A 20,679-nucleotide genomic window follows, 5' to 3' on the forward strand; every position below is an offset into this window, starting at 1 on the left:
CCAAATGTCAGTAACAATGTGGAGAAAGGGAATACTTGTGCGCTGTCGGTGGGAATGTAAATTGGTGCAGCCACTGTGGAAAACACTATGGAAATTCCTCAAAAAATTAAAAATAAAAGTACAATACTATTCAGCAATCCCACTTCTGGCTATATATACAAAGAAAATGAAAACAGGATATTAAAGAGATACCTGCACTCCCATGATCACTGCAGCATTAGTCACAATAGCCAAGATATGGAAACAATCTAAGTGTCCATCAATTAATAAATGTATAAAGAAGATGTGGTGTGTGTGTATATATATACATACACACACCAAATGGAATATTATTCAGCCATGAGAAAGAAGGAACTCCTGCTGTTTGCCACAACATGGATGGACCTTGAGGGCATTATGCTAAGTGAAACGTCAGACAGAGAAAGACAAATAGTACATGGTATCACTTATGTGTGGAATCTAAAAACAAGTCAAACTCAAAGAAACAGAGAGTAGAAAAGTGGTTGCAAGGGGTTGAGGGGTGGAGGTAGTAGGGAAAGGTCGGTTAAAGGGTACAAACTTTCAGCTATAAAATAAATAAGATCTGAGGATCTAATGTACAACATGACTATAGCTGATAAAAACTATATTATATAATTGAAATTTTCTAAGAGAATAGAACTTAAATGTTCTCACTCTCCCAAAAAAAAGGATAAATATGTGAGGTGATGGTTGCATTGATTAACTGCAAAGGAAGAATCTTTTCACAACGTATACTTATATCAAATTATCACAATGTGAACTTTAAATATCTTACAGTTTTATTTGTCAATTATACCTCAAAAAAGATGGAAAAAAAAAGATGACTCTTGGAAACATGGAAAAATACAGCTCATGCTAAGAAAGGTCAAATGCCAGAACTGTCATAGCAAAGAGTAAAGACATAGATTAAAAGTCTAGGTATGTGGGCATTCTGGAGTGGATATACCATGTAACGCCAGAAAATCCACCAGGTCACTCTATCTATGGAAAGGTCCAGAGGGTATGCTATTTACCAAAGTCGTGAAGAATGTGATGGTAAGAGGGATACTAGCATCACTAAGAATGCGGTGGTTCTCCTCCACAGGCCAAAGCTGACGGCAGGAGAAACTCTAACAGAACTGAGCTCAGTGATGGAGACAATAGGACAATAGACACCAACCGGTGACACTTAACCATCAGAATCCAATCCAAGTAGAGGGCTACTACTGTGACAAGCAGCAAGGTCAGCATGTCAATCAAGAAGACTGACCTATTGAGAATTACAGAGATGTTTAACAGAACACAGCATCCCCAGAAGCAAAACAGATAAGTAGCCAACCAGGGTACTGCCTAATGTATATCATCAGAAGCAATCAGGGACAGATGATGAGGAGGCTGATGGAAGATGGTGGAATAAAAACTCTCAATCTATTGCTCAATCTCTGGACTTGAGCCATTTTTGAAATCCAGGGCTAATATATTTAAAATTCTGGGGTTCAGGAAGAAGGACTCTGCAATACCACAGCGGGGGTACACGGTAATAATTCCCCTAGTTCTTCCTCAAAAGCACTCAGAGTCATTTCATTGAATAACTCTAGCCTCGGGAAAAAGGTAACACAAACATTTCAAGTACTGTTAGACACAAAGTCTGAGTTGAGACTGATACTCGTAGATATAAAGTGTTCTCATGGCCTCTCTTTATAGTAGGGATATATGGCAATGAGGAAATAATTGGCATCCTGGCCAAGATCCTGGCCAAAATGAGTGACTGGGTCTGCAGACCCCTGCACTGGTCATGCCCTGGATGTATAATTGGAATACACATTCTTGACAAATGGCACAACTCTCACACTGGGTCCTTGGCTATCACAGTGGAAAAGATCAAGTAGAAGCCTTTAGAACTGTTTCTCCCTGGATAATATAATAAATTTTAAAATAATGTTACATTCCAGGGGGAGTGGGTGGCAGGAATTAGAATTACCCTAAAAAATCTAAAGAATTCAAGGATAATGGACCCTATGAAATCTCCATTTAAATCATCAGTCTGGCCCCTGCAAACTAAACAAACCCGGAGGATGACAATAGACTACTAGGAAGTAGTAGTCCAAATTGCAGGCACCAGACAAGATGCGTATCTTTGTTAGAGCAGATTAACATGGCCATTTTTGGCAGATACATTCTTTGCCAACCCTATCAGAAAAGAGAATCAAACCTAGTTTGCATTCGTATGGCATAGAAAATAGTATACATTCACAATTTTGTCTCAGGATTATATTAACTCTCCCTCTTTTTATCACAACATAGAACATATTTGGTCCAATTGGACATCTTGCAGAACATTACATTGTTCCATTATCTTAATGACATCACTTTAATTGTGCCAGATGAACAAGAATGGCTAATGCAATGGAAGCCTTTTTAAGACATATATGCTTCAAAGGGTGGAAGATAAAACCTACAAAGATTCGGAGACCTTCCATATTAGTAAAATACCTAGGGGTCCAGTGGTCAAGAGCATTCTGAGACAGATCATCTGAATTGATAGATCAATTATCATATCTTGCAATTCCCACTACAAAGAAGAAAGTAAACCATCTGGTAGGTCTCTTTGGGTTCTGAAGGCAGCATATTTCACTCCTGGGAATACTGCTCCAGCCTATATACTCAGAAGACATCAAAGGCTGCCAGCTGTGAGTGCATGCCTGGGCAGGAAATACCTCTGCTGTTGTTCCCGGCTACACTGCAAGCAGCCATGCAGTTAGGGCCATATGAACCAGTAGACAATATAGTTATTGGTGGTGTCAGTGTTGGGAAAAGTATGGAATACATATTCATGTGGAAGATACAGAAATCTCCAGTGAAAGAATCCTAACGCAGACCCCACACACATGTCAAAGGCCATGTCATCTGCAGTGGAAAATTTTACACCTCTATTCCTAACATGCTATGGGGCCCTGGTAGAGATGGAGTGCCTAACATGAGTTATCAAGTGACCAAGTGTTCAGAGTTTTGTATCATGAGCTGGTTCTGTCATGAATAATTATAGGAACATAAAATGAAAGTGGTACCCAAGATCAAGCATGAACAAGACCATAGTTCACAAGGAATGTGCATGAGCAGGCAGCTCAGACCCCATGTCATCTACCACTGTTGCACCAGTACCTATGCCTCATCTTACAGCTGATGGCCATATGGGGAATCCTCTACACTCAGATAACAAGAGGAGGAAAATACAAATATGTCAGCTTGATATGTGGGCACAAGTCAAAAATGGACATAACTTATAAGACAGCCTGACTCAAGAGAGGCCTTGAAGAACAGTGGAAAAGGAAAAAGCATCCCAACTGGACAGGTTTTTGGGCAGTATGCCTCATCCACATTGTGTGGAAGGAGAAACGGCCAAGAGCAGTAGTTAAAGGCCTAGCTAGCTGGTTAGGAGCCTAGAAGAAACAGTGGAAGATCAGAAACAAGAAGACAGTGGGGCAGAGACATGTGGATGGAGATACTTGGATGACCATGAAATTGAAGATCTTTGTGACACAAGTTAAAGGCCATCAGAGAGCATTCAACATGGAAGAGACATTAAACAACAAGTAAATAAAACACTGAGACAGCTAACATCAGTCAGTCCCTATCATAGGACACCTCAGTGCTCCACAATGAGCACATGAACAAAGTGCCGTGATAGAGAGATGGAGGCTGTCCAGGAGTGTAATAGCATGGGTTCCTTCTGAACAGAGCTGATCTAGCTATTGTTACTGCCAAAAGTCCAGCCTGATGGCAAGATATCAATTCTGATCACTTGATAAGGCCATTCTCCAAGAAAACCAACTAGATACTTGGTGTCAAGTTGACTACTTTCTACCCTGGATGGGCCAATGATTTCATTAAGACAAGAATAGATACATATTCTGAATATGAGTTTGCTTTTTCTACGCACGGGGTCTTAACCAGCATGATTATCTTTGAAATTACAAAGTGTTTGCTCAACCCTGCATGGGATCCTACGTAATCAAGAGACACACTTTACAGCAAAGGAGGAAGAGGAATGGGCCCATGACCATGGGATTCACCAGATCCCATACCACACAACCTAACAGAGCTTTGCATAGACACAGTTGAAGCACAGGATGCAAGACATACATTGGAATTAAAGACCTTTAAACGGTGCTGTGTCCCCAGTAGTAAGAATATATAGGTGCAGAGACCAAGGAGTGAAAGTCACTTCTGGTAGCCTCACTTTCAGTAACACAATTGGGGTACTCATGCTCTCATCCCGCAATTCTGGGATCTGCAGGATTAGAGGTCCTATTCCCCAAAGGGGAAATACTCTGGCAGGGGATGTAGCATTGTCCCATGGAACTATAAGCTATAGTTGCAACTTGGACGCTTCAGGCTCCTTGTGTCAAGGAACCAGCAAGCAGACAAAAAGAAGTCACCATCTTGGCAGGGGTAATTGGCCCTGATCATCAAAGGGACGTAGGATTGCTGTTACAAAATGAGGACAGGGGAATATGTTTGGTACACGAATTATCCACCTAGGTATATCTTGGTAGCCCCTTACCAAGTGTGATGGTAAAGGGGCAAGTACAGTAACCCAGACTAGGAGGTTCATCATGATCAGGGGCTCAGATACCTAAGGGTGAGGATCTGGGTCACGCCACCAGGTAAGACACAGAGACCAGAAGAAGTTCCAGCTGACAGTAAGAGATATTTAGAAAGAATAATGGAGGAAGGACATGATGAATATCAGATGCAGCCCTGAGAACAGCTGCAGGAGCCAGAGCAATAATCTAAGGTTTCCCTCAGGAAGAAAGCCCCACTGGAATTCTAGAGAAGCTTTTGACAAATGTATTTAAAGAAGTGGACTGAGTTGCTCAAAGAATGAGTTGCAATAAACATGGAAATGGGCTGGCTAAATATACCTTCAGGGAAGGACTTGTTGCCCCTGCTGCTAATGTTGCTATTACTGGACATCATTCAGGTGCCAGCCCCTACAGAGATTGCTTCAGCTACAGAGAGCTTCCTCAGCTAAGGTCCTACCCTCCTGGAAGTGAGCTTCACACAATGACTGATCAAGGCCTAGCCGTTTCATCCTAATAAGCGACAACTCTGATGGGCATTTTAACTCCAGAGTTCCCCTGGGCTGGCTGAGGCTAAGTCTGCTTGACTTTTCCCTCTGCCCAATCCTGCTTCTCCCCTCTCCCTTTCACAGGTGTTCATCTCAAGGACCTAAGAAGCACCTTGAACACTAAACTGTCTCAGTTTGCTTTCCAGAGAACCCAACTGTTGTTTGTTGCCATGGTGTAACCTGTACTGACTGATACAAGACAATAAATGTGAATTTTCCTCTGCACTTTCTTAAAATAACTGGCAAATTGTTTTCACTCATAAAATTGTTTAGGAAGAATAAAATTTAACTTGCAAGCTTATGAAAAGCTAATTGAGGTAAACAACTTTTGAAGCTACAGACAGAGTTATTTCCTGCTTGCTAATACTTGCCCACCTGCCAGGATTTTTCAGCAGAATGGGAAGAGAAAAAGACAGGAGCAGTTGTCACAAATAGGCTTCCAGCTTTTTCAATAACTACTAAACAGAAGGTAGGGATAGATAAATTCTGTTGCTGAGTTTTCACATTCTTGATTAGGACTCTATAAAATATAGACTGGTTTTCCTGCGAGATGTAGAAGTTATCAAATGCCTTAAAGCTCAATATTAAATTAATATAATTTGTTTACATGTAGTCTATTCCCACTCTTACATTATAAAGTCTCTTACATTATTAATATGACTGCAATCTATAGTTATATTTCTTGACAAAAAGAAAATCTATTTCCGGAGCACTCAGGTCATTATTGCTTCATAAACAGTTCAAGGCTAGATGAATTAAAGCAAAAGCTACACAGTTATTGACATCATGAAAATTGATGGAAACATCATTCCATAGGAACAGAAAAGTCACACAGGAATACAGACCAAAGTAAAATTTGCTCTCTGGAATACAGATTTTTTTTAAACCTGTGCTACAAGTACTAAATATTAATTTACAAACCGTCCTCTCAGTAAACGTAAGATCAAAAAATCAGAGTTACTATTCTCTCAAACCCAAATTTCAGCAATTAGAAAACTGTGCTGTCAGAATTATTTACCTATGTGGGGCCACATAATAACATTAAGAACTTATGCTGAAATTTAGACACCGGTCTATTGTATATTATGCATAAAATGGTATAGGTGGAAAATGTACATTCATTGGCTAATTTTTCTACAGATACTCATATTTTTTCATGAAAATATACATCAGTAATACTTGAAGGACACATTTTTAAAATTCTTTTAAAATTCCACTCGAAGTGCCAGTTCATACGTCAGTCTTTATTGCATACTAGCAATACAGTAAAAAGAACACACAGGTTGTATGTATAGAACTCAAAACTAGATGGCTATAAAGAAAAACTTCTATTAACCATTTGGATCCTTTTGTAATAGAACACAAAATTTCTAGATGTTGCCAAAAATCTTTTCCACTTGCCCCTTAAATGATGATGCTTCAATGGGTTTTTTCCTCCACTAGGTCAAAACTTTTATTACTATTCTAAAAGGTGCACCCTTTTCCTAGGTTATCTTATGCGTGCCCACAGCATCTCCGGATTTTGTCCTCTGGCTTTCATTCAATAAATATTTATTTAGTTTCTTACTCTCTGCCAGGAAAAGTGGGCACCACTATTTGACCCTCATTTTATAGTGTTTTAACACACAATGCTATTTCCTGTTTGCTTCAGTAAATAGTCTGGATATAAAAAATTATCCTTATAGATTCCCTGATAATGAATCATACTTGAATGTCTAGAATAAATCCTACTTGGTCGTAGTTGATTATACTTTTGAAACAATGCTGAATTCTATTCGCTAATATTTTATTTTAAATTTTAAATTCTGTATTCATGACTGCTCTCCCTTGCCTCCTTACCCAGGAGTTTTGTTAAGATATTTAAAACTTTTCTTTCAGTATATATTTTATTTCAAGAATCTTTATTTAGCAATTTTTGCATTCAAAACAATCTTTTAAAATGCTTGTTAAGAGAGAGACAGATTCATTGTTCATTATTCTTTTCTTCCTCTCTAATTTTCTACCTCGAGGTCACTATTTTCTGATTAATTTGTCAGAGGGGAGAGACACCAAAAAAATTCAAATATACCTTAAAAATCAGATTAACTTTAAATCCTGTTAAATCAGGAAAAAATCAGTATTATAGTGTAGTGGTAGAATCAAAAGAAATCTGAACTTAGACTTGGTTTCAAATTCTGAAAACATCATCTTATGACCCACGTGACTTTGAATTTAGCCATGCTAAAGCACAGTTTCTTCCTCTATAAATGAATATGATAATAAATCCTACACAACTATTATGAGAATTATGTTATAAAGCACGAGTAAAGTGCCAAGCACTATAGGAAGCATTTGACAATTGTTACTTCTCCCTTTTCTCAAAATGAAAGATCACTTTTTCCTTTACTTATTGGCCTCTTTTATAAAAAAGAAGAAAGTACTATTTCTTCTATATAATAGTATATTATAGAAAGAAAAAGAACATTTTGAGCAAAGGATACACTAAAGCTTAAAACAGTCAACAGCTGGCTAAATTCATCGAAAAAAACGTGTGAATGATTTTAAGAGTTTTTCTGACGAACAAAGAAACACCAGGTTCTCTCGGTAGCCAGGCAAGGGTGCTGCTTTCATCACAGAAGAGCCTAAGAGTTTAAGGAAGTGCATAGAGAGATACTGATTAGCAAAGAGAGGAACTAGTAAAGTAACTTCCAGAAAATAAAAATAATTATAAACATGAAGAACAAGCAAGTTGGAATTTTTCTAATCTTGCTCAAGTGTTCCAAAAAATTTAAATAATCACTTGTTTTAATTTGAAAATGCCTTTATGAAATTATGTGCCTTACAAAATTGTATCCATTATATACATACACATATATATCACTCTACAAGGTTGTACAAAAACACATATGCTGCGCTTCATAAACTAGTTAAGTGATTTTTAAAGGTATATTGAACTACCACTCCATTGTGTTTTAAAATGGTTAACCATACACATTATTCTACATTACCAATTAAAATAATATTACTTCTTCAAATACGGAATTACTTCTCAGCTTTGTTTACTGAGTTTGTTTTTAAATAATCACCTATTGAGAAATTAAGGTAATAAATAAAACTCTCATGTTCAGGAAAATTTATTTTAAAAACTTTATTATTATTTTGATCTGATTTGAAGTTTCGGCCATTCTGCTTTCTACAAGATATATTTCTGATATAAATCCTACTCCCTAACCTATTCTGAAATAATCTAACTCAGGAAATTACATTTCATGTTTATACTCTCTTGTTGAAGAAAAAATATGACCAATGTATCTGAGTTGTCTTTCACACTGTTTCCAAATTCTATACATTCTCTTAACTCTTAGGTAAATTTTCTTATTGAAGAATAATGACTACCATTTATAACTAAAAGCATCATAATTATATGTTGGGCCTACTTAAAATTGTGTAATAGCTATTCATTTGATTGTTCTAAATTATTGTCTCAAAACTCACTTCAATTTTAAGGTATGTTTCAATTCATAAAAATGTCTCACTTGTAAATGTTGTAATCCCCAGTAAAAACCACCTGGTAACACTTCAGGGATGTAAAAAACAGACAATCTGACTCCTTTTTTCCCACTGATCCTACAAAACTAATTTTTATGATAATGTTTACTTTCCACAGCCACATAGTTTCAAAGTACAAATACACCTAATAACATGAGATCAACTCAGTGAGACGTTTTTCCATTGCTTCTTTAGCCTCATTAAGTACTAGAAGATTACCTTTACCAGAAAGATCATGTTAATCTTGAATAAGGTGTCATGGTGGCTTTCTGAAAGCAATAAGAATACCACTAACAATAACAAAAATGTTAACAAAGTTTTCAGATTTAAAATCTGATTTCAAGCTAGGTTTACAAACTAGCATATTAAGTAATATATCATTCTATATGTTACAGTCAATCCTTTCTCATTCACCAGCACTGGCACTATTATCAGTTGCACTTGAGTCACTTTTTAAAAATATAGATGCCAGTGCCCAATCTAAGAGAATCCGATTAATCAGGTTTGGTTTTTTCCCTACAACCTTCCAAGGAGACGCCAAGGTACAGCCGTGTTTGAAAATCACTATCATATGCCTTCTACATCTATCATGTATAATATAATGAGAACTGTGAAGGCAAGGTTATATCCTCAAAGATTAATGATATTCACTATACAAAATTTACTATGCCAATAAGGTGGAAATAGTACATTTTAGAGCAATGAAAAATTAGTACTGGCACAAATATTCCTATTTGTTTAAACATCACATAACACAAGGCAATCAGCTAAGTCTTCAGCTGCATTCCAGTTAAATGTGTCATAAAAGTCCTAGTGTACTGTACTAAAGAGAACAATTAGCAACATGACCTTTGTTCCCCAAAACACATCTATTTTCCAGTTGGTCATTATGCAATGGTTGTATTTTATTTCCACAAAAATATACTCCATAAGGAAAACAATTATTTTGGAAGACATTTTCTGAAATAGGAGAAATACTTTTCCAAAGAAAATATTCCAACATTTGATGCTACAAACTCAGGAGAATAAATACATATTTTAGGCAGGGGGACTTAATTGGGAACTGCATAGAAATACTCAAATGTTATAAAACAAAACACTTTTATCCTTTGTTGAATTATATGGTTGCTTTATATGTTTTTGTTGTTAGTGTTAGCACAGGGCAAAAAAAAAAACCCGTATGTTAAAATGTAAAACTGTTTAAAATGTTATTCTTCCTCCAATCTGAACAATTTCCTTGAAAAATGAAACTGATACTCGCTTCCATCTTTCCACAGCATTAAGAGACATTACTAAACATAAGGTGTCTGGTAATTTATTGCCAAAATTAAGAATATACAATGAACCCAACCAAACAGCATGGTGTAGTCAAGTGGAAAGATTACCAGAAATTTTAGGAGTTACAAAACCTAGACCTATCAGTACTCCCTGCACGGCTTTGGGCCAGTTCCTTTTACTCTGGCTCTGCTTAGTACTCTGGAAATGGGTTTAGTAACATCTTGTTACAAAGCTATTAGAGAGATTATAGGCACTGTGTATAAAGCCCTTAGCACAGTACCTACCTCTTGGAAGACACTTAACAAGTAATAGTAATTAGAATAATGATAATCTGAACTCTTTCTCTTTCTCTGGGAAACTAACACCTCTAAGATTTTTTTCACCTCAGTAAACTTTTTTTGATACATAAAACCTAAAATACGATAATCTTGAACAATACAGAAGAAATAAAAATAAATTTCCAATATGTCAGCTACAAAATATCTCAACATTAATTTCTTCATTAAAGTATAGACATTGGGTGGAAACTCCTTGAAGAATCTTTTGCAAAAGTTCAAAATCTCACTGTATGGATTTTTAACAATAGCAATAAAAATTCTACTCTTTTCCTAGGATTTTTATTCTTAGAAGGAAAACAAACAAAACTTTCATTTGCCTCCAGAGAAATAAGCTTACTGTCTCATTGCCATAGCCAAACAACATGTTGACAGGCCCAGCCTGGCAATGACGGATCACAATAAACTAGCCTAGATTAAGTACTTCATTTAAACCATTTTTCAGGATCTCAGGCATTGATTTATAAGCCTTCTAGAAGCCGAGACAATCCCATTTTCATTATGAATCATCACTTCAAATTATTAATTCAAAAAGGTAAAAACTTAACTATTTAGAATCCAAAAATTCTAAAGACAGTGGATCTTTTTTAATGATAATCACAGATAGTCATAGCTTAGTGTTAAAAAGCATGCTTAACTTCATTACTACGAATTTCTTTCCAAACAAACTTACAATAGTACAAAGATCAAACTGCTTATTAATAGGCATAATCTTCTTTATATGCTACCACTTGAAATAATGTTCTGAAGTAGATTATGTACTTTTATGATATTTAAGAGCAAAAGTATAATTCTTACATCTATTAAATGTGTTATTCTTTGGTCTTTTTTATTTTTATTTATCAAAATGCTTCTTAATAACTTAAAATTGGTATATTACTTTATACCAACAGTAAAAGGTGCTCATAAGTACTGCTACATATATTTTAATTATCAGCTAGTTTTTATCTATATCATGAAATACAGAGAAAAAAAGTTTTCACTACAATGATCTACTGGGTAGCTAAACTAAGTATTTCAATAAATACATTCATTTATTATTTAGAAATTGATAAGACTATAGATAGCATAATTAAAATTAAATGAATTGTATAGATGCACTGTATTTCTGGTTCTCTGGAAAAGATTCTTTTTTCAGTTACCTCCATTCCTAGGTATGTTCTGGATTCCATTTTGTCCCAACATCTTATTTCTTTAGCTCTACTGTCTCTATATTCCTTTCTCTAGTTCTATGAGCTTCAGTAAGTATATCTGGTATGTTTAATTTAAACGCAACTTTGCTCATATTCACTAACTCTAAAATGCTTACATTCCTACTATTTGTAATTTACATAATTTGATAGTGCTCCGTATCTACCGATTATCAAAACTAGTATGATAACAGTCAAACACAATGGACTGATAGAGTGCTCACACAGGGATACAATGCATAAAAGCCTTCAAAAAGGACATCAAACCTAGACTTGTTAATTCCCCCATCTCCACCACTAAGTCACCCCAGTATTTCTGTTCTCCTGGCCCTACGCTACTACTGTGCTGAAATTAAAGAGAATTCCACTCATAATCTGTCACTGAATTTATCTCTAAAATGACATATATACATGCTGTCAAGTAATGTATTTGAGAATCTCTACATGAAAAATTTCTGATATTTCCTACTTTGTACAATCCTAACAGATACATACCTATGTCATATGCCAGGAAATCGGCAGAAAAACATTTTGCACCGTTACTCAAGGAAGTGTCATTATGGGTATTTCCTCCAAAAATAAGCATAGCTCCATTGATAAGAACAGCTGAATGAAGGTATCTGGCAAACCCACTTTCTTTCAAAATAGTCCTACAGGATAAAATTTAAAAATGTATTACAAAGGATAAAAAGACCTCCCTGATTTTATATATATTATATAAAGGGTCTAATTTGCACACAGAATTTTCCTTGGAGTTGTGAAAATAACATGCTTTATTTTTTTTAACAACTCATAAATGGCCCCTAAACTTCAATATTTTTAAAAAAACATTTTGAGATTCACAGTATCTTAAAATGTTTTGAGGAAACACAACATGAAACATAACTGTTAATGATTTTACACTAATTTATATCTTGAATTTTTATTTCATTTATAAAAGTAGGAAACAAGTTTCCTTAAAACTAGAGGACCGATGTACCAAAGTAAATAAAAAGTAAAATGCAAGAAATTTACTCTGAACCATATTCAGTTAAAACTACATAACTCATATGGGTCCCATGATACAGCTCTTAAATTTTTATTTAAGTATAATATAACAACCATAAAAGTGTACATATCATAAGTATAGAATTCAATGAATTTTCACAGGATGAATACAACTAATTAACCAACACTGAGTTTTTTTAAAAAGAGTATTACCACTATTCTAACAACAAAGATTTGTATTGTTGTCTTTGTACTTTACAAAACAGAATCATATAGTTTGTATTCATTTGTGTGTACATTCTTTTGCTCAAGATTATTCTTGAGATACAGCTGTCCCTTGGTATCTGAGGGGGGATTGGTTCCAGGACCTCCACAGACACCAAAATCTGCAGATACTCAAACCCCTTAGTTGGCCCTCCATATCCACAGGTTCTGCATTCATAGATTCAACCAACCACAGACTGTAAACATAGAACATGGTTGAATCCATGGCTGTGGAATCCATGGATACGGAGGGCCAACTATGTCTCCATATTGTTGTGTATAACTGAAAATCACAATGCATTTTTGAGAAACATTAAAATTAATATAAGTGTTCTTTTAACTAAATAAAGTGAACTCTGAGAGACAGTAATATAAATATATGCTCACAATTATATTTCACTTGAAAGAACTGATACATAATAAAGGTGCATGACAATATGAATCAATGCTTTATAATACTCTAAATAAATCCCTGGTACAAATAAAAATATCAGGATGCAAACATAGTTAGTATGTACAGTATAGTTGGTAAGATATATATAGTATCTCAAAAATCACGTATTACAGGGGCCGGTCTGGTGGCAAAGTGGTTAAGTTTATGCATTCTGCTTCAGTGGCCCAGGGTTGGCCGGTTCAGATACCAGGTGCAGACATGGCACCGCTTGTCAAGCCAAGCTGTGGCAGGCACCCCACATATAAAGTAAAGGAAGATGGGCATGGATGTTAGCTCAGGGCCAGTCTTCCTCAGCAAAGAAAGGAGGACTCACGACAGATGTTACCTCAGGGCTAACCTTCCTCAAAAAAAAAATCATGTATTATAAGAGCAATTAATGGTTTAAGAATATGGACCTGACTTTCAGAATGGCAATATGAGGAGTTCTACAAACACTCTCCCCAGAGAAAGAACTATAATTGGTCAAAATTATAAAAAACAACCATGTAAGGCCTCAGAAAATTTTACTAAGAGCAACAAGAAATAAATAAATATTTACTCAATAACATCTACTAAATTTCAGCAAGAAGAGCAACAGTTCATGATATTTGACCCAATATCTGTTCCCATCCTTCTACACAGACACACACAGACACACAACCAGTTCAGCAAGACAGACATTCAACCCCAGAAGTGTAAAGCCAAGAACAAAGAGCTCCTCCATCCCTCAGCTCCGAGTCCAGGCTACTGATAGCTAAGCAGGAGACGCAGACTGCCAACACTTCTCACGCCTCCCACCTCTGGGAGGCAGAAGCTCTATTCAAGGAGAAAGCATAAGAGGTCTGAGTACTCATCCTCTACCTAGCCCCCATTCACAAGGTGGAAGCTACACACAAGGCATGGCAGGCTAACACAGGACTAAAAAGTCTTCACCCCATTTCACTCATGGGGCAGAGGTTATATCCCAAATCAAGTGAGCTGAGAAGAGCAAAGCCTACCATCCCCATCCAGTGCCCTCATATTAATACAGTGGTGTCACTCCAAGAGGAACAGGTTACTAAGCCCACCTACAACTCCTAAGCAGTGGCACAGAGGATTTCTCCCACAGCAAGAGGCAGGTTAAGAAAAGCAGAGTTCCAAAGCTCTCTCAAGGGAACTGACTTCATCTGGAACAGGGTAGGAAACTTCAAGGCTTAAGGGCACTCTCAGAAACAATGTAGATTTGGGTTGTAATTAAGAGATAGCTAGGAGCTCCAAGAGAACAATAAGCTGAAACAAAGACCAGATACAAGTTCACCAGAGAGAACCTGGGGAAAAGACAGCTAAGAAGAGCCCTACTGGGGTCAGAACCTCAAAGACTGGTCTCAAGGATTACCCTTCAAAAAGGGCTGAAATCGAATTCAAATACACTGTGGAGCAATTTATGCCCCAGAGCATTGTTGAAAATAATAGAGCAATCAGACAGCACTTAGTGAAGGCTACCAGGTGGATGTGATAAAAACAGAGGCAGACAGCTTAACAGAAAGCTCAGCGGAAAAAGTCAAAGACAGCCCTGCTAAAACTACTGTCACCCCAGGGTGACTGTGTGCATCCCCAGGCTGCACCTTCTGAGGAGCAACATAAGAGGATCTACTTGGAGGAGGAAAGAGACCACTAAAAGAGTTCAGCCAAGTCACGGAACAAATAACACATCAACAGTCCCAGAGAGGGAGGGAAAACCAGGATTCAGAGTTGCTACAATATATTGTCTAAAATGTCCAGTTTTCAGGGGAAATTATGACATAGGAAAGTGTGACCCATACATGAAAAAAAGGAGGCAACAGAACTGCCTTTGAGAGGACCTGAATGTCAGATGAGGTAAAAAAGACTTCAAAGTAGCTATTATAAATATGTCCAAAACTTAAAGAAAACAAGGTTTAAAGGAAAATATGACATTTTATAAAATATAAAATATCAACAAAGAAAGAGAAATTACATTAAAAATGGAAAATCTGGTGTTGAAAAGTGTAACACTTAAGTTTTAAAATTTACTAGAGAAGCTCAGCAGTAAATCTCAGCAGGCAGAAGAAATAATCAGTGAACTAGAAGATATATCAATAGAGATCCTGCAATCTGAAGAGCAGAGAGCAAAATGAACAGAGCCCATGAGAAATACAGAACACCATTAACAGCAACAAGATACATTTACTGGGAATAAGAGTGCAGAGGAGAAAGAGGTAAAAATTTTTCAAAAAATAATGGCTGACAACTTCCAAAATTTGATGAAAAACATTAATATATACATCCAAGAAGCTCAATGAACTCCAAGTAGGAAAAAACACAAAAAGATCCACACTCAGACATAAGTAAAAGTGTTGAAGCCAAAGAGAAAGAGAAAATCTTGAAAGAAGCAAGAAAAAGATCGTTCTTTGCATACAAGGGGATCCCAATAAGACAAATAGCTGACTTCTCATTATTAACAATAAAGGCCACGAGGCAGTGGAATAACACATGCAAAGTACTGAATGAAAGAAAATGTCGGAATACAGAGAGTGATGTCAACAAGATGGCAGAATAACAGTTTCCTGTCCTCATTCTCCCACAGAAACACTGATTTTATCAACTATCCAGAGACCAGAGTACCTTTGTGGGAGCCCAGAAGCCCAGCAGAGAAGTCCTAGCACCACTTGGAACAAAAATTCAGAGAACAAAAGGGTTGAAGAGGGTAAGAAGAACAGTTTCACTTTATCACATCACCCCTCCCCCAAGGCAACACAGCTCATTGCCAAGAGGGACCCCTTCAACCTGTAATTTCTCTTATGGAGGAAAGTGAGAACATAGTGAGTGCCTGGCTTTCATAGCCAAGCGAGATGACACCCAAGAAGACCACCTCTTTCCCACTCCATAGAGAACAATAAGGGGATTCGCAGAGGAGGAAAAAGAGGGGTCAAAGCAACCGGGGCACAAAACTGAATAAAGGGCCAAGGTTTTCACTAACCACCTCATAACTCCACCAAGAGGCTCACCCAGGAACTGCAGAGGATGCATCAGCTGCAGAATCACCCCAACTAGCACATGCATGCCCCCAGCAATCCATAAATCCCTCCCCCATGTAGCCAGCACCCCACACAGACCCCTGCAGACAGCACACTTGAGCTTCTGCAGATCATGCACGAGCACACACAGATAGCTGGCTCAACTGTGTTGCACTGGTAGAAGCTGCATAGCCTTGAACGACTCTGGCACTGTTCTAGGGAAAATAAATGGGAGGCTCCCAGCACTGGGCCTGGCTTAGTGGGATGGACAAAAATATAACATTCAAAAGATATAAAAACTCATAAAACTCAATATAAAAAAAGAACAACCCCATTAAAAAATGGGTAGAGGATCTGAATAGACATTTTTCCAAAGAAGATAAAGATGGCTAACAGGTACATGAAAAAGTGCTCAACATGCCTAATTATCAGGGAAATGCAAATCAAAACCACAATGAGATATCACTTCACACCACTTAGAATGGCTATTATCAAAAAGACAAGAAATAACAAATATTAGTGAGGACTAGAGAAAAGGAAACTCTTGGCACTGTTGATGGGAATGTAACGAACATAACTGGGAAAAACAGTATGGAGGCTCCTCAAAAAATTAACAGTAGAACTACCAAATGATCCAGCAATTTTACTTCTAGGTATTTACCTGAAGGAAATGAAACAACTATCTCAAAAAGATATCTGCACCCCATGTTCATTGCAGCATTATTTACAATAGCCAAGACATGGAAAGAACCTAAGTGTCCATCGATGGATGAACAGATAAAGAAGACGTGGTGTGTGTGTGTGTGTGTGTGTGTGTGTGTGTGTATACATATATACAGGGGAATTTATTCAGCCATAAAAAAGGAAAGAAATCCTGCCATTTGCAACAAAATGGACAGACCTTGAGAATATTACACTAAGTAAAATAAGTCATACAGAGAAAGGCAAATACTGTATGATCTCACTTATATGTAGAATCTAAAAATAAACTCAGAGATATGGAGAACAGATTTGTGTTTACTGAAGGTGGGTAATGGGAGGTGGGCAAAATGGGTGAAGGTGGCCAAAAGGTACAAACTTCCAGTTATAAGATAAATAAGGCCTGGGGATATAAAGTACAGCACAGTGATTATAGTTAACAATACTACACTGCATATTTAAAAGTAGCTAACAGAGTAGACCTTAAAAGTTCTTACCACAAGAAAAAATAATTTGTAACTGTGTGGTGACAGATGTTAACTAAACTTATTATGGTAAAAATTTCACTATATATTTATATATATATACACACACACACACACACACACACACACACATCAAATCATTATGTTATACACCTAAAACTAAGACAATGTTATATGTCAATAATATCTCAATTCAAAAAATAATAAATAAATACATGAATAAATAAAATTTAAAATAGATAAGTGTTGGTGAGGATGTGGAAAAAAGAGATCCTTGTACACTGTTGGTGAGAATGTAAATGGTATAGGCAATTTGAAAACAGTATGGAAGTTCCTCAAAAAATTAAACATTGAACTACCAAGGACTATCACACGATCCAGCAATCCCACTTCTAGGTATATATCCAAAGGAAATGAAATCAGTATTTCAAAGGTATATCTGCACTCCCATATTCACTGCAGCATTATTCACAGTAGCTGAGATATGGAAACAACCTAAGTGTCCCTCCACAGATGAATGGATAAAGAAAACATTTTATATATATAAATGTATATATATGTGTATATATATGTATATACATAAAATACATAAATTTATATATTTAATATACAAATATATAGAGAAAATAATATATATATATTATTATCCCACCTTAAAAAAGCAGGAAATCCTGCCATTTGTGACAACAGGTACAGAGGACATTATGCTAACTGAAATAAGCCAGACACAGAAACACAAATACTGTATAACATCATTCATATGTAGAATCTAAAAAAGTCAAACTCATAAATGCAGAGAGTAGAATAGTGGTTGCCAGGGGCTGGGGGATGGGGAAATGAAGAAATGTAGGTCAAAGTATACAAGTTTTAGTTACGCAGGATAAATAAGTTATGGAGATCTAATGTGCAGCATGGTTACTATAGTTAATAACACTGGATTGTACACTTGGAATTTGCTAAGACAGTACATCTTAACTGTTTTCACCATACACACCACAAAAAAGGTAACTATGTAAGATGTTGACTACGCTAATTAGCTTGACTATAGTAATCATTTCACAGTACATATGTATCTCAAAACCTCACATTATACACCTTAAATATATATAATTTTTGTTTGTCAATTATACCTGAAGAAAGCTAGAACAAATGTCAATGAAGAATCTTACATTCATAAGACTATTCTTCAAAAATGAAAATAAAGTCATTACCAGTTGAATAAAAACTAATAAGTTTGTTGGTAGATTTGTCGTATGAGACACCAAAGGAAGTTGTTCAGTCTTAGATAAGTTATTCCAGTCCAGGGTGCTATCAAAGGCAATTATGTAATTATAAAACAAAGTATGAATACATATTTGTTCTCCTTTCTTTTCCTAATCAGTGTGAAAAGCAATTTTTATAAAACAATTCATATATAATTGCATTGTTGGGCCTATAACATATAAAAATGCAATATATTTGAGAATAACAGCACAAAGGGATGGATCGAAGCAAAGCTTTGTTGAAGGAAGGAAACAATGCCAAAGAGTAACTCAAATAAACAGGAACAAATGAAAAAATGTAAACAAAAATATTCAGTAACAAGATTAACATAACAAATATATATTTGCTCTCCATCTCTTTAAAAGATATAAAATTTATATAAAGTAATAAGTATAACAATATATTGTTGAGTTTGCATCATATATGGATGTCATATATATAATTATAATACCACAAAGAAAAGATGGAAGAGAGAATAGAGCTATGTAAAAGTAATGTTTCTATACTTCACTGGAATCAAGTTAGTATAAACCTGAGGTATATACTGATAAGTTAAGATATATAATAAGCCCTAGAACCAACACTAAGAAAGTAAGTCAAAAAACCATACTTTAAAAAAATTAAAGGAGTTAAAATATTATACTAGAAAATATTTACTTAATGCAAAAAAAGGAATAAAAAGGAATAGAGTAACAAAAAGACGAGAGATTTAAAAAAGAGTAAAACGACAGACATAAACTCACATCAAAATAACATTAAAGGTATTAAATACACAAATAAAAGGCAAAGACTGTGAGACAGGATAAAAAAATAGGTATCAACTATACGCTTTTTACAGGAGACACTCTTTAGCTTGAAAGGTAGAAATATATTAATAGAAAAAAGATATCATGGCAGACAATAAACATGAGAAGTTGGAGTGGCTGTAAAAATATCAAACAAAATAGACATTAAAACAAAAATGTTCCTGGAATTCAATAACAATATTTTATATTGATAAAAGTGTCAGTCCATCAGGAAGACATAGCAATTTTAAACATATACAACTTTACAACAGAACCCCCTACAAAAATGAAGTAAAAACTGACAGAATTAAAGAGAGAATTAGATAAATCAATAATAACATTAGCAAACTTTAATACCTCCTTTCAAAAATGGATAGAACAACTATGTGACAAACAAGGAAACAGAAGACCTAAATAATATCATAAACCAACTAAACCTAACAGACATACATAGAACACTATAGCCAACAATATCAAAATACACATTCTTATCAAGTGAACATGGAACATTCTCTAAGACAGACCATATGCTACGTCATAAAACAAGCCTCAATAAATTTGAAAGGATTGAAATCATACAAAGGATACTCTCTGACCACAATGACATGCAATTAGCAATCAATAATAGCTATTTGTGAAAATCACAAATATCTGAAAATGAAACCACACTTTAAAATAACCAATGGGTCAAAGAAAAAAATCACACATGTATTAGAAAATACTTTGAGATGAGTGAAAATGAAGACAAGACATATCAAAACAAATGGAATACACTAAAAGCAGTAATTTAGAGGGAAATTTATAGTTGTAGACATATGTATTTAAAGAGTAGAAAGATGGAAACTCAATAACTTAAACTTCCACCCTAAGACTCTGGAAAAAAGAGCAAACAAAGCCTACAGCAGGAATAATGAAGGAAATAAAGATTAGAACAGAAAATGATATAATATAGAATAGAAAAGCAATAGAGAAAGTCAATAAAGCCAAAAGTTCTTTCTTTGAAAAGATCAAAAAGTTAACAAATTCTTAAATACAATGAACAAGAAAAAAAGAGAGAAGGTTCAAATTATAAAAATCAGAAATGAAAGAAGGAACATAACCACCAATTTTACAGGAATAAAGCATTATAATGCAATACTACACAACTGTAAGCCTTTATGAAATATACAAACAACAGTATGAAATGGGCAAAATCCTAGAAAGATACAAATTACCAAAACTGACGCAAGAAAATCTGAATAGACCTGTAACAAATAAATTGATTGAATTAGGAATTTTAAAACTTTC

At 35.6% G+C, this 20,679-nt stretch overlaps 1 protein-coding gene across 4 annotated transcripts in view; it reads right to left on the bottom strand.

The window, feature by feature from the left end:
* The window catches only part of ATRNL1 (attractin like 1), a 740,103-nt gene that overhangs the window by 594,004 nt on the left and 125,420 nt on the right, over positions 1–20,679 (bottom strand). For all 4 annotated transcript variants that reach the window (XM_070260546.1, XM_005602549.4, XM_070260536.1 and 1 more), the window contains exon 10: positions 11,958–12,112. In XM_070260546.1, the coding sequence (XP_070116647.1) occupies positions 11,958–12,112 (155 nt within the window). The remainder of the gene's footprint in view (positions 1–11,957; positions 12,113–20,679) is intronic.

This window comes from Equus caballus, chromosome 1 (genome assembly GCF_041296265.1).
Source record: "Equus caballus isolate H_3958 breed thoroughbred chromosome 1, TB-T2T, whole genome shotgun sequence".
NCBI lineage: Eukaryota > Metazoa > Chordata > Mammalia > Perissodactyla > Equidae > Equus > Equus caballus.